Here is a 19,674-nt window from a genome sequence, read left to right on the forward strand (position 1 = left end):
TGGCGCGCAAGTAACCCAAAAATGGCTGCACTAGGGTTTTAATATTTATTTGATTATATGCTTTTTTGGATTTGGATTGAATTTCTCACAGTCGTAGACAAACTCACAGGCCACAGATAACTCTGCAATTTGCTCTCACAATCTCTATTCTCTATACTGTTCTATGGCATGAATGTTCACAGTTTTCACCTTACATCTGGACTTCGACTATCTAAACCGATGGCCTTCACCACCGGATTCCGGTTATTATGCAGATACCACCACCGGCTCACTCTCCCAGCTCGAGTGCCTCCATTTCCGGGGCTCCGAAGAGGAGCGTCGGAGCTCCGGTTCCTCTCCGCCGCGGTTCCTCAGAGGAGACGTGTGCGCCCAGTGAGTGCTACGCGGGGGGAAGTTGAGGCGGCGGATGGTGGGGATACAGTGAACGGAAGCGTCATTGTGAGTGATGGTGGTGGCATTGGGAGTGGTGGAGGCGAGGGTAGGATTGTCGCTACTGAGCTCCACAAGGAGGCCACCGATGCGTACATGTCGTATGCCATGTCAGTGCTACTCGGGCGAGCGCTGCCTGATGTTCGTGACGGGTTGAAACCGGTGCACCGGCGGATACTGTGAGTGATTGCTTTACATGTTTTGTGAACTGGAACCGAATGTGAGGCCTAATCGGTTATATTTTGAAGTTGCAGTAGTATTGATGTGAATGTGCAACTGAAATTTCTGAACTGGGCTCTTCAACCGTTTCAAAGACCTAGTATTGGAGCTCTTTTTTAGGAAAATGCCACGAATCCCTTCTCGTCTCTCATTAATTGGATGGAAACAAAAGAAGGAAAAAATTGGTCTGTCAATTCTGACCACTACCACCAATAGCCATGTCAGAGAGCAATGAGTAAAACAACTAGTATATATAGAAGAACTCCTTTCTTTCATAAAGTCCTGGGCATCGTAAACACATATATTGCTTTTAGGATTAGATTCTCTAAAGAGAGGGATTTGTCAATAGTCTTTTCAATTTCAACATTGTTTTACAGATAGTGAATCGTTCGTTTAGCTTTTCTTCCCTTGCACTCTTCACTAAATTCGGGGAACAAGATGATATTTTTTTTTTTTAAATGCTTGATGGAACCAATACAATATACAAGTTTTGCCAAGTTGTTACTGTCATTTCATGGTTCTATTTTGTTTATGTAATTTAATCCTGCATCAAAGAAACTAAATTTTCCTTATCATAGCTTAGTGATACCTTTGTTGCCACTTCTATTAGTAAGTCTTGACTGTAATTCAGTTAGTAAGTGCAGTAATATAATAGTGTTATAAAAATTAGCCTGAAAAATATGTCTAGTGCTGTTTCTTTGTCCGCTAGTTGTTTATTTACTTGTTAAAGAAAGGAAGTGCAGTAGTTCTGTCCATTTAGCACTTTGCTGATTTTGTTTTCTAATTGTTATGGAGTATATCTGCTGATTATTGTGATTGATGCGTCCTTATTTCAAATATTGACTACAGGTTTGCAATGCATGAACTTGGTCTTTCTTCAAAGAAGCCATACAAGAAATGTGCAAGAGTTGTTGGAGAGGTAGGCATGCAGCTAAAAATATATTTCTTTGTATTCATTTGTACCATAATTTCTGCTTGTGTCCATTTATACCTCATTATAATTCAATAATGAAATTGTGGTGTATCAAAAAGGAATTCACAGCTTGTTTTCATTCTCTGTTTCTTCTTTTCAACTACAGGTTCTTGGCAAGTTCCATCCACATGGAGATAATGCTGTTTATGATTCCTTGGTGAGAATGGCACAGGTAAAACAAATCTTTCTTTTAAGTGTCAAATTTTTTAATATTAGTATGCCTCATTCCAACTTCTCCCTATAGCTCTATGTAAAATTGACATAGGAAATCTCTGTCTTGTTGTAAATGTAGTGTACAAGAAAATAGAAAGACATTAAATCTCTGTCTTGTTGTAAATGTATTCATTTAATATTATGCTTGCTGCATTACAAGAAGTTGCTGTTGGTATTACACTGTTGCTATTATCATGGTATTATTTTTTGGAATAATCAAACACACTAATATTGACTTCAGAGTTGTTTGCATTTTTAAGCTTTAATTGATTGTTTTTATATCTCATCTGTACTTAATATTGTTCTTGTTTGTAAGCATACTAAAGCTTTTGTTTCTTCAGGATTTTTCCTTGCGCTTTCCACTTATTCAAGGACACGGGAACTTTGGGTCGATTGATGCAGATCCTGCTGCAGCAATGCGATACACTGAGTGCAGATTGGATGTAGGTGAATGCTATTTTTTTTCTAGGATATGTTTATTTGAATAATTTGGTGTGTTACATAAGTGAAGGTGGTAGTAAAGAAAGTTATTTTTATGTTTATTTTGTCTCTTCATTCTTGAATCTATTGTAAGACTCTTTTAAAACAATTTTAGTTTCAAAATTTTCAACTTTTTTATCGGGACAACCATTGAATTATATTTGGAGCTTTGAGTGTCATCTTTTTAGCTAACTTTTTAATTTTTTTCATCCCTAGAGAAGTGAAAGTATCAGGTTATTTTATCTGGACAAGAGAGGGTGGGTGCTCTTGGTTTCAAGTATGGGAATGGAAATTGAATCCTTATTTTTGTTTGTTTGAAGAAGTACCTACTATGGCATGAAAGTCAAAAACATCTGGAATGGCTTTTCTGATTACAGACTCCTACCATGGGTTTTGACTACGGAATGGAAAATGTGGAGAAAGGAAGAAAAATGAAAATTAAAAAAAAAAAAAGAAATAAACAGAGTGAGCAGACACATTACCTTTGTCACCCTTTCTCAACCTCACCCAGCTTCCTCATTACCTTGGCCACCATTGCTGTTGCACAGCCACTTTACCATTGCTATCCTTGCTTATCATCCTCATAACTACAGTACTAGAGTGAGCAAATCTGTACTGAAACCTTCAACACAAAGGTAGGTTGATCAAGGCTGGTGATTTTGAAAGAAAAATAATTGAAAGAGTGAGCACACTGTTAGCTTCCTATAAAAAAAATTAGAACTATTATTGATTCTCATTTATATTTTTATACCAAATAGGCAAGACTTCTTTTATTAAAAATTAAAATCAATTACCATTCCTTCATATTTTGTTTTGATTCCGATTCGAATACCAATGTTTGAGCCAACTGCTTTCATTTAATTCCTTTCTCTTGTGAGGTTTAGGCAGATATCTGCTTTGCTTTTCTTCATGCTGACAATGTTATTAAATGGTTTCATTTTCAGCCGCTTACGGAGGCAATGCTGCTTTCAGATATTGATCAAAATACAGTATGTATTCTTCTATATTGGATTATTGCCTTATTGGAATGTAGTTCATGAGTCACTTCTGTGTTTTTAACTTTTGATATAATGTTTAACAGGTTGATTTTGTCCCAAATTTTGACAACTCCCAAAGAGAACCCTCATTGCTTCCTGCTAGGATTCCGAGCCTTCTTCTGAATGGTGCCTCTGGCATTGCGGTAATTGACCTGATCTACTCAATAGCATCTGATTTTACTTGTGAAGTCTAATATTCTTTTGTATGCATACATTTAAATATCCTTTCATAATGCAATGCATGTTAGGGATTTTATTGGTTCTTTATGCTTTCAGGTTGGCATGGCCACAAATATCCCTCCACACAATCTTGGAGAGCTTGTTGATGCACTCTCTTCCTTAATTCATAATCCAGAAGCAACGGTAGAGATTCATTTAATTATTTCACGTCATTTTCAGATTAGCTATATTCTTTGGAGAGCTGCTCCTTTTTATTTGTATAGTTTTACTTTAGGACTCTGTTTCTTTTTCCTTGTTCTTTTCTCCCAATGAGCAGAAGTATGTTGTCTGATTACTGCCATGCCATTACTCATTTTTATTCTGCATCTATAGGTCTACATTGGATTATCTAAACTATCTTAATTGATTGTATAGATGTCACAAAACTATTGTAATTAGTGTTCTGTGAATTATTCTCAATAGATGCTCATTCCTTGCTTGGAGTGAAATTTTTGATAATTTGCTCGTTTTTTCCCATTAATTTTGATCTTAATTGAAGACCATTTCAAGAACATTTATCTCCTTTTGCTACTTGAAGAATTTTTAATAGAATTTTCCTTTCATCCAGAATTTCATCATGATGTAATATTTTTTTATTTTATCTTCACTTTATCCAATTTGGTTCAGTTTGGTGATTTACTTCACCATCAATATTTCCTTTTTAATAAGAACAGAAGCAAGGTATTGGGGGTGCTTACACAAGGGCACCTGCCTTCCATTTGATTTGATGATGTTTGGATCTCCATGATTTCTACTTAGGCCATACGTTGAACAATCACTTTTCTTGGGAATCCAATATGGTGGTATGACTTGTGTATCAGTGATGGATTTATGCAAAGAGATCAATGCACTTGTTCAATAATATTGATTGTCGCAGTAAAAATGTTAGAAAGGTAGTCTACCGAAATTTATATCATAGTGCCTACTTATAATGGCAACCTTGTTTATTGCAGCTCCAAGAACTACTTGAGCACATGCCTGGACCTGACTTCCCTACAGGAGGAATCATAATGGGCAATATTGGGTAGGTTATCCTCACCGTGTTTTGTTTTTACCTCCCTTGCCACCTGCCTGTTGAAAGAGGATAATAAATATAAAAAGAAATCCAATTTTACAACCACACTTAACTCTTTACTAAGATCGAGTGAAAATGGAGGCCATAAATTACCACCCTATATAGGTTCTTCCAAGTAGTCAGCTCGGTGGTTTGGACCATGGAGTTTAATACACTGCTGGGTCTTTCGTTTTGGGACCTCAGAGTTTAATATCCAAATGAAAACAAAAGATTTTAAGATGGAACATAGTGTCTCCTGCATGATTTTGTAATATGGTGTATAACTTGACATGTATTCTTTCTTGTTAAGCATCCTGGAGGCATACAGGACAGGGCGAGGAAGCATAACAGTTAGAGGAAAGACTGATATTGAATTACTTGATTCCAAAACAAAACGTACTGCAATTATAATTAAAGAGGTTTCATTTCTTTTCCCTCTGAACAAAATTTTTATTAGGATGCTTTGTTTCTACTCACAGATGGGATTGGATTGAATTACCTCTATGTTTTTTTCATTTTTAAAATTTTTGAAACAGATACCTTACCAGACAAACAAAGCCTCTCTTGTTGAGAAGATTGCTGAACTTGTGGAAAATAAGGTAGTATTCTGATGTCTGATATCTTATGTTCTTATTCTTGCAGCTTCTCCTTATACAGAAATCAATCCCGCCAAAATTTTATATTAGCAAAATTTATGATCTCAAAAGCCTAGATTAAATGATAATAAGCAAAATGTAGCCATGTAGGGGGAAACTTAGGAATTAGGATGTACTAAAATAAGTTGCAAAATGCCACTTATTTTGGTTCAATCACTGATGAAATGAGATATACAATTAATGATGTTTTTCTATGATTTTGTATTTGCACTTGTTAAATTTATGCGGTTTATGTTCTTTGTAAATTCTGTGGTAAAAGTGTACTGAGTTTCTCAGTCTTTATTTCTTGTGGTGAAAAAGGTGAAGCACATGTAATATGTCTTGCCATTATGTTGGAAAAAGAGTTGCTGTTCTCTCTCTCTCTTCAGCATTTGCATTTAATATTTCTTAAAGATATCATGAAGAAGAACTTTCTAAAAGTATTGTACAGTTTGCTATGTTAAGAGTCCCACATTGATAAAATAAGAGAGAAGCCATGGGTTAGACTAGCTAATTGGTTGGCTTCAATCTTTTAGTGTGGTTTGGTCCGTGTGCATTATATTTTAGCCCAATTGAGTGACCCTAGCCCAATCTAAGATTCTAATAGATAATTGTTATTATTTTCATTATTATTATTATTATTATTATTATTATTTATTTATTTTTTTTTTCATTATAGACCAGAGCAAATATGGTGGTAAATAGAAAATAACTAAATAAGTGTTGTATACAACATACAGTTAGATTCATTATCAAGTGAATTTATTACGGAGTATTTCACAGTAAATAACTAGAAAATAGGTATTATAATTCTGCTATTTGCATACTCTCTGCTTGTTAAAAGTTATTGAGGTAGTGGTAATAAATTTAGTTCCACTATGTTTTTTTGACAAGTAATTACTATTATTCTGCTACTTGTCACTCTCATTTGCATTAATCTATTAAAATTCTTCAAATGGATGGCTTGTCTATTATTTCTATTTATATTAGAAAGACTAGAATATGCTTATTTAAGTGCTATAGTGCAATCACTTGGTTCTACATAATGGATGGAAACTAACACCTACTAAACTTTCAGAGCCAGTATGTGTATTACGTTTTATTCTCCAAAATAATATTTCTTTTTGGCTTGCTTAATGCCTATATGGCATCGTTTTAAAGTTTAAATTAACATATAATGGGGTGACTGTGCTGCAATATTTTGCAATATTAGAGTTGATATTGTCTGAATCTTAGCTCTTCCTTTTTCCTCTTTGACTTTTTATTGTATTTGTCTGTCTTTCTAAATTTGTTGGTTTATTTATATATAGTTATCCTGTGGAACAATTCATTTAATTTTGTTGAATTTTTTTTTCTCAGAGTTTGGAAGGGATAAGTGATATACGCGATGAGAGTGATCGATCAGGAATGCGTGTAGTCATTGAGGTAGTAGTTACACAATTGCAGAAGCTGTCTAATTATTTTATGTTTATATTAATCTATTGGACAATAGGATGATAGTTGTTTTACCTTTTCATTCTTTCCAGCTTAAGAGAGGATCAGATTCATCTATTGTATTGAACAATCTCTATCGTCATACGGCTCTGCAGTCTACTTTTAGTTGCAACATGGTTGGGTAAGTTTTATTGATGAAACCTTCTGAAAGCACTAAATGCCTACATCCTTGCATTATAATTTGCATCTTGTGAGTTATTATTAATGTTGTTGAAATCATCTGACATATTTCTTGATATGCCTTTGTGATTGTTGGTTTATTGTCAGTATTCTCAATGGCCAACCAAAGTTGATGGGCTTGAAGGAGATGCTCCAGGTGACTAGTTATTAGCAATTAGCTCTCCTTGCATATGCATAACATTCAAATTTGTAGATCAAATAATTTAAAATGTGGTGTTTTTGAAATTCTTTTAGCTACAGCCTCCTAGCAATTTAAAACAAATACTAGTGGCAATGAAATATGGTGCAAGTATAAAGACTCAATCTCAATTGTATTCAATATATAGAACATTAGAAAATCTGTTGATTGTTCAACTCTTCAGGATAGTAATGTATGAATATTTTGTGACTAAGTGTGCAAGTTTGTTTTTGAACCTCTTCAGCTTCCTTTGCTGTAGATGCATACCAATATTTCTGAATTATTACTCATTTCCTTTATGTAGGCATTTTTGGATTTTAGATGCTCGGTTGTTGAAAGGCGAGCAAGGTTCAAACTTTTACAAGCACAAGAAAGAAATCATATTGTTGAGGTATTATTATTAATATTATTGTTATTATTATTATTATTATTATTACTATTATTATTACTATTATTACTATATTTTTAAAAGAGTGGTTCTTTTGCTGATATTCATGTTTATGAAACAAGGGCATTATTATTGGACTTGATAATTTGGACATGGTTATTGATATAATAAAACAAGCCTCGAGCAACGCACAGGCAGCTGGGAATTTGATGAAAGGTAGTGTAAATCTGTTCTGATGTTTTATTTGTTTTGGTTTTGTTTTTGTGTGTATGTTTTTTTTTTTTTTTTTTTTTTTTTGGGGTGGGAAGCTTTCTCTTAACTTATTGGTACCCCATGCAATGTTTGCTTTCTTTAATTTGTTACATATCTTATTGACCCCTCAATTTTTTTAACTCATAAGTATCTCTCTCTTGGCTTTTATTAAGCCAATAATAATTGGTGGCATGCATAGCGTGAGAGTCCTTTTCTTATTGTTAGCGATTTTTAATTGGTGGCATGCATAGCGTGAGAGTCCTTTTCTTATTGTTAGTGTGAGAGTCCTTTTCTTATTGTTGTTGTGATGAAATTATGTGACTTGGTGTGTATGCATGTACTTCCTAAATGTTATCATTCTTTGTATAGCTTCAGATCCTTATTTGGACAACAAAAATTAAGGGTGTGTTTGGTTGACAGGTTTAGCTCTAAGGAATGGGTATCAAAGTGATTGGTATTGTTTGATTGATAGGTTTTTAGAACACTACTATGGGTTTCAAATACCCTCTTAATTGAAAAACCCATACCCAAATAAAATAAGGATATCATCCCGTTTCATTCCCTTATTCCTTCTCATCCCCTTTGATTAGTGCTTTTAGATTTTTGTTTTTATTTTTTTGTTCATATTGGTGTTTTGGATGTCTTTATATTAGAATCAGTTGTCTTGATTTTGTGTTCTTGTATTTTTAAAATCTTTATTCTCATTATTGGATCATACATAACCAAACAGCATTATTGATAATCATTCCCATTCCACCCTACTACCAAACATGCAAAATACTTTCACTAAAACCCATTACTATTACCAAGTATTTGATACCCATTCCGATTCCGATTCCCATGTGCAAACCAAACACACCCTAAGTGATTTAGTATTTATATAAATATATAAAATGGATCTGTTATCCTTCCTCTCATTTGTTAACAATCTCCTGAGAATTAGGGGATAATTTGGTTGAAATTCTAGGAGTGCTTTGTGTGATGGGCTTTGGTTTAACCATCACTGGACTAGTTTAAAATCCTATATTTAGTTTGATTGAAGTCTAGTTAAAATTCTCTCTTTGCTGAAAAGGGCTAACTTAAATATTTTTTATTTTATTTTTTAAATTCTTGTTGCAGAATTTGGATTGTCAGAGAAACAAGCCGATGCAATATTGGATATAAGCCTAAGAAGGCTCACAGCACTAGAGGTGTGCTGTATTTATGTGACTCACTAGTTTTGCTCTATAAGATATGGCATTGATTAAGGGCAAATGACAATCTCTTTCAAATTTAATCATCTTCATAATGCAGAGAAATAAGTTTGTTGCTGAAGGAAAATCTTTGACAGAACAAATTCTCAAGTTACAAGAACTTCTGTCCAGTAGAAAGAAAATACTCCAGGTTGTGAACTCCCCATTCTGCCCCTCATCTGAACTCCTTTTAACTGTTTATTTTCTCTTTGTAATCTCCTAAATTACTGAAAGGTTTTTCCTTCTCTTTCAATGAGGCCGGAGTGTCATCTTTGGTGCTGTAGAATGGATTTTTATTTCTCTTTTGTTTGCATTATTTTGGCACAAAACTAAGCTTTCTGTTTGAGTTGTTTATGTGAATATGTGATATTTTTTCTGCTTTTGCTTATGAGTAATATTGTTTTATTTCACTGCCAGGTAATTGAAAACGAGGCAATTGAACTAAAACACAAGTTTTCCTCTCCTCGACGTTCAATGCTGGAGGAATCAGGCAGTGGCCATGTTGAAGAAATTGATATTATCCCAAATGATGAAATCCTTCTGGTATTTTAAACTGCTTCTTTGTCATAGAGTCCTATCCTTCCAATCTACTATACCCAAAATTCTTTTTCTTTGCAATATCAGGCATTTAGTGAGAAGGGTTATGTTAAGCGGATGAGGCCTGATACGTTTAATCTTCAAAACCGTGGGACTATTGGTAAATCAGTTGGTAAATTAAGGGTAGATGATGCTATGTCCAATTTCATTGTTTGTCATGCCCATGATCAAGTCCTATATTTTAGGTACTAATTTCATGCTCTGTCCAGTCTTTTATTTTAACTATTTCACCATCTCACAATGTTGTCCTTTCAACTTCGTAGTTAAACTAATTCGTGCATTGGCTGTTGTACCATCTAAAATTGCTGATCTTATTCCTACCTTCTCATGTATTTTGTCAGTGATAAAGGTACAGTGTACTCTGCTCGAGCTTACAAGATACCTGAATGTAGTCGAGCTGCTACTGGCACCCCCTTAGTTCGGGTATTACCCTAGCTATTTTTTTTAATTTTTAATTTTCTTTATTTATTCCAATTCTTATTTACTTCAAGTTTCTTCATCCTGGATCCAGATATTGTCCTTGTCTGAAGGTGAGAGAATTACATCAATTATTCCTGTGGATGAATTCATGGAGGATCAATTTCTTATTATGGTCACAGCAAAAGGTTATATAAAGAAAGTGTCTTTAAACTTTTTCTCCTCAATCAGATCGACAGGAATCGCAGCGATTCTATTGGTTCGTCACTTCTTTTTGGTGTTATTGTATTGGCTATTTGGTGTTATGATAAAACTCAAACACAATACCTTTACTTGACAGGTCCCTGGTGATGAACTCAAATGGGTGGGGCGTTGCACTAATGATGATTTGGTAGCAATGGCTTCACAAAATGCAATGGTTATTTTGAGTCCTTGTGAAAATGTGAGTTATTAATGTTTATTTTATATTAAATAGAAAAAAGACATTAGGTCTTTATTTGTTTCTTCTAAATGCGGAATTGAAAAAATGCTTTCTCATGAAAAGTAGTAAAGTTCGTACTCAAGAAAAGCTATAAAGCTTTTGCTGGATTGGAAATTCCTCTAATGATTGATATTCAAAGCTAAATTGACAGTCTGCTGTTCTGGTGTAGTAATAAACTAATAATTTAAAGTTATACAATCCTCCAATTCATAGATTAGGGGAAATCGTGTGGAGCTAAAATAGGGCATACAAAAATTTGCTGTGTTCACATGTAGTTTAATTGTTTAAATTTTACCCAGCCCAGACTCAAGTTCAGACCAAGATCATTTATGACCACATCCTCTAGTTTTCCACATTCCACAAATTTCACCAAAACCAATTTTTAATGAAAACTCTTTGGCCCTGTTTAGTAACATAGCTTATCAGCCAATTTTGGCTTGTTTGGCCACTATTAGCTGTTTGACTTGGTTACCAACATGAGTGTTTTATTAATCTGCTTTTTGTAACAGCTTATGCCTTATTGCTCCAAAACGCTAAAAATTTAAAAAGCTGCTTTTCAACAAGCTTTTTGAGAAAATAAATTATACCCTTAAAGGTCATTTTGCATGTAATCACCTATCAGATAACAATTAATTTACCAAACATCTTTCTACAACCAGCTAATACTATCATCTAGTCAAACCCGCTAACCCAATCTGCTAACAACTATTTGCCAAACACTTCCTTTGTTCTTTGTCCTATCTTGATCTAATGGATTATGATACTGCCTTAGAAATGTTCTGTTTCGATAGACCAAGAAACTTAACAAATGATTTAACATTTAAGAGGAGCATAAACTGTTCAGAAACTCACATTAACATGATATTTATCACACTTTCAACCTCAACTCTGCATAGTGGGTTTGCACTTTTTAGAAGGCTACTTAATGACATAGATGTTCACAAATTGGACTTCCTATGACTTAGGGTGGGTTATAGCTTCATGAGCCTTTTTTATTTTATTCAGAATCCCAATGTGCATACCACTTTTTAAATTAAGAACTACTGTTATTCTAAGTTACTAATCTCACACAATTTTGGAGTAGTTTAAAATAGAAGTGTGAAAGTACGTACACCTTATTGCATAAAGAAGATTAACACCACTTACAAAACTAACTTTAAACTGATACTAGTGTTAAGTAAGTTCTTGAATCATAGTAGTTAGTAGTTACTGGGAAGAAATAGCTAACTTGTTTGCAGTATGTTCTCTTTGTTGACATTACCATCTATCTACATTTGGGAGGTAAAACTAATTTTTGGCAGAGTAATCAACTGCTGAATAGCTCACAGTACTCACAAGTCAAGAAATACTTTTTATTACTGTTGAATTTCTTTGTTAAATGGAAATATTCTACAAGAACCTTATAATTAAGTGAATTCAATAGTGTGTTTCTATAAAAAAAGTGTGTTGTTTATTTATCTATATAATTTCATCTATCATTTAATCCTATGTCTAACAGTATGATTCTGAGTTGTTGAAAATGACTGCTGTGAACATTGATATTATTTTTTATTCATTTATTTTCACTGTTTTGTGATAGGTAAGAGCACAAGGAAGGCATACTCGGGGCTCAGTTGCTATGAGACTGAAAGAAGGGGATAAAATGGCTAGCATGGACATAATACCAGCTGCTTTGTGGAGTGATTTTGGGAAAGTTACAGAAGCTGACAAAAGGTAATAATTTTTTAATCTTTGCAAATATTGTTAAATTCTTACTTTTAGATTATATTACTTTATATGGAGTATGCCTTATGCAAGCTTCAAAGCTTAATAGGGGATTATTTGGGTTTGCTGTCTTCAGATTTTATCGCTTTATACTTTTATCTGGAGTGTGCTTTAGGCAAGCTGCAAAACTTAATAGGGGATAATTTGTATGGTTACTGTCACTTTCCCAAAACACAAACACTTCCTTATACTCATGACACAGGAACCTCGTGTATCGTGTCCTATCCTTTCTTTATGTTAGGACCAGAATTGTAAAAACACAGAATCATCAGACACGTGCACACTCACAGCACTTCCTCAAACTTGCCATCTTCTCATACTTGTATGGGGCAGGAACCTTGTGTATTGTTCTACCCTTTCTCTAAGTCAGTATTGTGATTGTAATTTTCAAGCACAGAATTGTCATGTATATGTACCACTTGAATTTAGATTTGGAATTTCCCCTGGACAACCATTCCCTCATGTTCAATTCATTAATTTATATTTTCAGTATATTTGAATGTTTATCTCATTATTGGCTTTCCATATTCATCCTTTAGTTTTGATATTATTGTTAATATACTGACAATTGCATATTCATTATGCTGTTTTTGTGCAGTGGTAAGAGCACAAAAGGCCCATGGCTGTTGTTTGTGTCTGAGAGTGGTTTAGGAAAGAGAGTCCCTCTCAGCCGGTTTCGCACATCACCTTTGAACAGAGTTGGTTTAAGAGGTTACAAGGTAATTTGTCTTCATTATCATTAGCAATAATTATGGATGTAGAAAGAAGTTTTCATTTTTAATTTTTAAAAAAAAAAAATTACTGAGGAAGGTTTTTGCAATCCTCTCTTGAATTTTCACAGCTTTCATCTGAAGATCGGCTGGCAGCAGTATTTGTTGTTGGGTTTTCTCTGGGAGGTAATGTTGTAGATTCTTTTATGAACACTCATCATTTAGTTTTTATTCACAAAAATAACACTGCAAAAAATGATGGTTAAGCAGTAGAAAAGATCAGGTCTGATGGCAATTTAAGACCCTAAACTCCTCTTTAGTCTCTACCATCTGCATCCCATCAAGATTAGGATTCTCAAACTTGTCATTGATTAGAATCATTGCCATGGGTTTATGGCTGCTGAATTAGCAGCTTTTCCTTTTTGTTTCAACCATATAAGATACAGTTGCCTCCTACATTCTTTGAAGTTTGAACTGATTAAGGAAAACAGTTACCTTGTTGAATTTTAATGCACTCAAACCTGGGTTACCCATGGCATTTAACATTTGTACAAATTCGTATTTATTGATCTCTGAATTTCTAGTCCAATGACATAATCCAATTGTCAGGGACTGCTCTTGTCCAAATTAATAATTGGGCATTAGAAGTAAAACACACCTATTGTTTGGGGACTGAAACTAGGATAGTAAGTTCCAACTGCAACTTGATAGTACTGACAGAAAAGTTCAATAACTAATTAATTGTAAAGATAAACTTTTGTATAACAGGTGTATGTTAATCTCATGACATTCATCTCTCATATGTGGAGGAAGTTGTGTCATAGCAATCTTGTATCTCACTAATGATGATAATTAGGCTATGATTTGTTGTAGCAGATGATGGTGAAAGTGTTGAACAAGTTGTTCTTGTGAGCCAGAGTGGAACTGTGAACCGGATAAAAGTTCGGGATATATCTGTTCAATCACGGTTTTCAAGGTGCACATCCAACTAAATCTTACTATTAAATAATGACTGTTAATGTTGCAATGGCAAACAAATAATTGTTGTCTTTTTCAGAGACTTCTTTTAGTTCAAATATGCATGCATGGTGTGGTAGTGAGAGGGGGACCTGCATTGATGTTCTTAGGACTGATATTACCAGGGGCTATGGGGTTTGGTGATAGTGAAATAAAAATAAAATTTTGCAATTCTGTTCAGTCCTCTTGAATGGTGAATTTTGTTCATTATAACCTCATTTTTTCTCGTAGATTTTGTTTTCATGTTGTGTCAGCAGTGTTTCTCTAATGTCATTTGCCTCTCGTTGAGGATGTTGTTATGACCTCATGTATGTAATTTTTGTTTTTCCACCGGCAGAGGAGTTATTCTGATGCGGCTTGATCAGACTGGAAAAATCCAATCGGCTTCATTGATCTCAGCAGCAGAGTCTGAGTCTGATGAACTTGAAGAAGCCACAGTTGCTGCTGCTTCTTCATAGGACTTGGGCATTGGGCGGTATCCAATGATGTTGTATCACAGATGATTGTACAGCTAATGACTTATGGTATCAATAGAAATAGGTTGGTTATTATGTTATTATTATCATTATTATTGTTATTTTGGAAAAAAGTTTAGTCTCTAGTTATAGTGATTTTGAAGGAACCTTTTATTGTACTATTGATTTTTGGAGCAAATACCAATTTTGGTCTCATGAGTATTAACAAAATGACAGTTTTGGTTCACATGTTTAATTCTTATAAATTTTTATCATTTTAGACTTTTAATACTAATTTTCATCTATGACTATTGTTTTAGTGTCAAAAATTTTCATGTCGATCACCCCTTTATTTAAAAATTATTAAGGGTATTTTTGTTCTTTTCAAATTAATATTTCAATTTGAGCATGAGTAAATGGATTTAAGCCTTAAGATTGATTCTAATTTACAATTATCTTTATCAAATTAAGGTAGGATGATAAGGAGAATTGCGAATTAGAATCAGTCGTGTGCTTAAATCTCTTTATTCATGTTCAAATTAGGATCTGTAATGGAGGGGTGACTGGTGTGATGAATTTTGACACAAACAATAGTGGTGGATTAAAATTGGAAACATTATCGTCGTCACATCATCTTTAAGGTATTATAACATTATCGGGTAATCTCATAACTCGAATCAAACAAGGTGATGTATAACGTGTACCAAACACTAAAGGGTTGGAAAATTCAATTTCAAAGTATAGCCTTATAATTTTCAAAAAAGGAAATAAAAAGGTGAATGCTAATGAAGGTTTTGGGTGGAACCTTGGAATTAGGGTTGGTTTTTTGTCTAAAATAATCGTGTTAAATATTTAATTTCAAAACTATAATGGAGTTTATTCATGATCTGAGCAGTTATGGACATTGATGTTTTGAGGAGTTATGTAATGATACTTCCCAAAAAGGCAAGGAATGTTGATTGGAGAAAGGGAATAAAAATGCATGTGAGTTTGCAATCAAAGAGGAGAGTTTTAGGAGTCAAAATGGGAATTTTTTAATTTGCGTTACGTTTTGGTTTACTCATTTTTGTCTGTATTAGTCCTCACATTATTCTCTGATAGAAGGAATTGTTTTGAGATGGCCTGGCATTTTCCATTTAATAACACATCATGAGGTGTCCATTGTATAAATTCTACTTTTATGTCTATGATGAATTTGATTGAAAATTTGTTGAAAATAACGAAATTTATTTTATGTTATAAAAATTATGTTTCACTCACTCAACTCAAGAGAAAAGTAGGTTGTTATATGAGATTATCAATTTTTTTTTAATTAACTAAAGATATGCCACATCAGTATTTAGTTCTTTTTTTTTGTTTTTTTTTTTTGTTTTTTTTTGTTTTTTGTTTAATGATAGTTCATTATAAACATTATAAAGGACTACTACCGTTTGAACTGACAATGATGTCTTCCCATGTGTCACGTGGTCTTTGCTTCTTGAGTTGTAGATACAACTACTCCATCTCCTATTTACCAAATATAGTAGGCGTATTATTGAAAATTAAATTAAAGGTGCAGCTGAAAAATACAAATATAGAGAATTTTATATTATTATTATTATTATTATTATTATTATTATTATTATTATTATTATTATTTTATTATTATTATTTTTTTTTGGGGGGGGGGGGAGGGGGGGGGAGGGTGGGTTTGGCGCTTGTGAATGAAAAATTCACTGCTTAGGCAGTTAGGCATTAGATCCGCAATAGTTATTAGGCTAAATTATACGGTAGATCATAGTATATATTATAAGGTGAATCACTGCTAAATATTTATCTTGAACGTATTATATTTTTTTTTAGTATATTAAAAATGAATTTTTCAAAAAATAAATATGTAATACATTAAAAATAAGCTTTTAATATAATAAAATTGAATTTATATATTACTTATTTACCTTTTAATGTGAACACATGGTTCATGATCTAATGATTGAGTTCTTAGCACTTGAATTGTGGCATTTCCATATGACTTTATTTAGGGTATATTTGGTTAATGAGAATCAAAATCATAGTTAGTATTTGGTTGTCAACTTTTTAAAACATAATTATGGTTTTGATTATTCATTTAATTAAAAATTTTAATTCCTATTTATAAATGAGTATCATTCGGTAATTTATATCGTGCACCACGGAGCACATAGCAATGTGCGCCAAGGCACAAAACACAAGCATTTTATGCTGACGTCACTCCGTCCGTCCGAACAGACCAAACTCCATTATGTGTATTCAGCAGTGTTGCAAAAATCGCGCTTAGGCGCTAGGCGGCCCCTGGCCGTCGCGAGGAAGGCCGGAATCGGCCTCCTTCGCCTAGCCGGCCAAACCGCCGGTTTTTATTTTATTTTATTTATTTATTTATTTATTTTTAGCGTTGTAAAGTTAGAAAAGTTCGAGAAGACATAACTTTTGACTCGGTTGTCCGTTTTGGACAAAAAAAAAAATTTCAAATCACGTAGGCGGTTTGGCCCACTAATTTCTTAAAAAAATGCTTTTTTAGCTCTTAATTTTAGTTTTTTTTTTTAATGTATTTAGATGGTTTAAACAATCTTTTGAACAATTTTACAACCACCTACGTAAATAGTTTCTAAAAAATAACTATGGGAACCTTATTTTTTATTAGTGAATTTTGATATTTTTTAATTTTTATTTTTTTTAATTAAAAAAATAAAAATAAAAATAAAACAATTAAAAAAAAAAAATAAATCGGCGCCTAGACGCTAGGCGCCCCCTTGGCGCCTAATGTGTTTTACAACATTGGTATTCAGGTAAAAATTTATGTTTATTGTGTTATGAGTTTATGTGTATTCAGTTAAGAGTTTATGTGTATTATGTTAACCAAACCCCATTATGTGTATTCAGTTAAAAGTTTATGTGTATTATGTATTATGTTAGATTATGTGTATTATGTTATGAGTTTATGTGTATTCGAAACAAAGGTTTTTTTAACAACTTAACAAAACGATGTCGTTTTGGGAGGCGCGGAACGCACAGTGCTATGTGCGCCGTGGTGCACGGTATAACGATTGGTATCATTCCATCTTATTAGGGTAATTTAACTTTTAACCAAATTATATATATATATATATATATATATATATATATATATATATATATATAATTTATGAGATTATGAGCTTTGATGTAAATCTAAACAAATAATTTTTGATTCTCTCAAAGATTGTATCAAATGATGAATCTCAAATATCAACTTTTGATTAGAGTACGAGTAAAAATGTATAATCCGCATGTGTAGTTCAATTGATCATAAAAGTGCAAAGTTAAAAAAATGATCAGAAATTGAGTCTCACCGACGATAGTGCGTCAACTAGTCACTCCTCTCAAAGTGAGTCATCATCAGCATCAAATTTACCTAAAATCAAATTAGTAAAACATCTGAAGTCATATCACTTGCTCCCAAAATATTTGCATCCTAACCTTTGGGCTTTAACTCATGTCCCACTTTCTACTCGATCCTCTCAATATTACATCCTAACCCCTTAACTTTTTTGCTTTGTCCCACTTCAAACTCCATCCATCAAGTATTTGCACCCTAACCCTCTAAACTTTTGGTGTTGTCCCACTTTAGACCTATCCCTCCAACATTTGCACCCTAGCCCATATTACTCTACTCTTTAGCTCAATTCATGCCCTTGACTTTATTCTCTTCCTATCTAGACCCCAAAAATCTTACCCATAGGTTCCAATTATCTCCTTGTTAGTAATGTTATTAATCTATATTGTTATATCTTTTAATAATGTTGTAAATATGTTAGTATTCTATGGCTATCCTATTAGGTAGGAATGTTTTACGTAGAGTGTTTAGCATTAGTATTGTAACTCATATCCTTTTGCATCTGAATACACAATTACCTATCTTATCTGGTATCAGCTAACCTATGTTAGATTCTCTCTCCTAAAATCTCCAAACACCACCGCCGATCATCCCCTTCGACCTTTCTAAACCGTCGGCAACCACCACCACCTCTTCCGATATGTCCACCAATTCATCAGAACGGACAATTACTGCCGCCACCGCCGCTCCTCCGGCCACCACCCTAAACCCTCTCGCATCCGCGCACCACTTCGTCTCCATAAAGCTGACATCGCGCAACTTTCTCTTCTGGAGGACTTAGATGGTGCCCTTGCTCCGTGGCCATGCCCCACTCCTCTATCAATATGATTTAAAATGAACTAAGCCCTCCCTAAAAATTATTTTTTTTTTCAAAATTTGTATCAAGCAATTTCTATTGTTCTAGATTTCCTAATTTCCATTTATGCAAATAAACTTTCTCTAGATTATGGGCTATCCACAATATTGAAGAATATTTGAAGAGTTCACTTATAACACATTATTTCTCAATATCCCATCTATTGAGAATTGGGAGATAATGTAAGAGTGATTAGGAGAGAGAATGTGGGAAGGGGAGGAAAAAAAAATAAAAAAATCAAAATCAAAAATTTAAAAAAAAAAAAAAAAAAAGGGTCAGGCGCGCCGAGTCGCCCACGCGCCCGTGTGGGCGGGTTGCTGTGCGCTAAATGCGCACAGCAGCCCCTTTTTCTTTTCTTTCTTTTTCTTCTTTTTCTGCCATTATCTTTGAACTTGCAAGATAAATATCTCCACAAATAATCCCACCCCAAATTTGTTATTATCCCCACCTAAAATAACTCATCTGACATTATCTCCCTAATATCCACTGATGTGGATACTCTTAATATACCATTGATGATGTGGATATTTGTCTACCACTATCATAGTATTATGCGCCCAACTAGCAATAAGGCAGCATGCAATGCATTGTGTCGAACCATTGAACTCCTTTATAAAAAACAGTATTCCTCTAGTCATATTCTTATTTATTGTTTTTCAATTATCTAAATATAATGCTCACCAAAAAAAAAAAAATTTATTTAAATACAATATATTCAAATACTTCGATATCTATTCTCTCAATGTCTAATAACTACTTAATAAGTAAGTTGGTATAACTAATATTCACATTAGAGATTCCTTTATATAACCCATTTTCAAGTTTCAGCAACTTGCATTGTTCGATAATTATATTGTAAGTCACATCCTGTGAATAATTGAAGTTGAAATATTACTAATTAAAATGTATAAAACCTAAAATACCAAATAATAGTGTTTTACCCTTTTACTTGAGTGAATTCCATTTTTGGTCCTATTCTTATAGGGGCGTTTCCAATTTCAGT

General features: G+C 33.5%; 1 protein-coding gene and 1 long non-coding RNA gene across 4 annotated transcripts in view; one reads left to right on the plus strand and one right to left on the minus strand.

The window, feature by feature from the left end:
- Positions 1 to 19,674, plus strand: part of LOC109181802 (DNA gyrase subunit A, chloroplastic/mitochondrial) — a 25,681-nt gene continuing 6,007 nt past the window's right edge. The window contains exons 1-27 of one of the 3 annotated variants that reach the window (XM_019331717.1): positions 1 to 372; positions 1,498 to 1,567; positions 1,728 to 1,793; positions 2,176 to 2,277; positions 3,259 to 3,303; positions 3,396 to 3,494; positions 3,628 to 3,714; positions 4,524 to 4,594; positions 4,935 to 5,043; positions 5,161 to 5,223; positions 6,619 to 6,684; positions 6,786 to 6,874; positions 7,021 to 7,069; positions 7,416 to 7,502; positions 7,622 to 7,715; positions 8,871 to 8,941; positions 9,045 to 9,134; positions 9,401 to 9,526; positions 9,608 to 9,765; positions 9,922 to 10,003; positions 10,092 to 10,256; positions 10,338 to 10,439; positions 12,058 to 12,191; positions 12,841 to 12,961; positions 13,084 to 13,138; positions 13,829 to 13,928; positions 14,307 to 14,493. In XM_019331717.1, the coding sequence (XP_019187262.1) occupies positions 173 to 372; positions 1,498 to 1,567; positions 1,728 to 1,793; positions 2,176 to 2,277; positions 3,259 to 3,303; positions 3,396 to 3,494; positions 3,628 to 3,714; positions 4,524 to 4,594; positions 4,935 to 5,043; positions 5,161 to 5,223; positions 6,619 to 6,684; positions 6,786 to 6,874; positions 7,021 to 7,069; positions 7,416 to 7,502; positions 7,622 to 7,715; positions 8,871 to 8,941; positions 9,045 to 9,134; positions 9,401 to 9,526; positions 9,608 to 9,765; positions 9,922 to 10,003; positions 10,092 to 10,256; positions 10,338 to 10,439; positions 12,058 to 12,191; positions 12,841 to 12,961; positions 13,084 to 13,138; positions 13,829 to 13,928; positions 14,307 to 14,427 (2,622 nt within the window). In that variant the 5' untranslated portion in view covers positions 1 to 172 and the 3' untranslated portion in view covers positions 14,428 to 14,493. Of the gene's footprint in view, positions 609 to 1,497; positions 1,568 to 1,727; positions 1,794 to 2,175; positions 2,278 to 3,258; positions 3,304 to 3,395; positions 3,495 to 3,627; positions 3,715 to 4,523; positions 4,595 to 4,934; positions 5,044 to 5,160; positions 5,224 to 6,618; positions 6,685 to 6,785; positions 6,875 to 7,020; positions 7,070 to 7,415; positions 7,503 to 7,621; positions 7,716 to 8,870; positions 8,942 to 9,044; positions 9,135 to 9,400; positions 9,527 to 9,607; positions 9,766 to 9,921; positions 10,004 to 10,091; positions 10,257 to 10,337; positions 10,440 to 12,057; positions 12,192 to 12,840; positions 12,962 to 13,083; positions 13,139 to 13,828; positions 13,929 to 14,306; positions 14,639 to 19,674 lie in introns of those variants that run through there. The other 2 variants (XR_002054278.1, XM_019331716.1) reach the window with 2 other exon arrangements.
- The window catches only part of LOC109181804, a 15,132-nt gene continuing 3,456 nt past the window's right edge, over positions 7,999 to 19,674 (minus strand). The window contains exons 2-3 of the long non-coding RNA XR_002054279.1: positions 10,675 to 10,678; positions 7,999 to 8,012 (exon numbers count right to left, since the gene is read on the minus strand). This is a non-coding gene — a long non-coding RNA (uncharacterized LOC109181804). The remainder of the gene's footprint in view (positions 8,013 to 10,674; positions 10,679 to 19,674) is intronic.

This window comes from Ipomoea nil, unplaced genomic scaffold (genome assembly GCF_001879475.1).
Source record: "Ipomoea nil cultivar Tokyo-kokei standard unplaced genomic scaffold, Asagao_1.1 scaffold1043, whole genome shotgun sequence".
NCBI lineage: Eukaryota > Viridiplantae > Streptophyta > Magnoliopsida > Solanales > Convolvulaceae > Ipomoea > Ipomoea nil.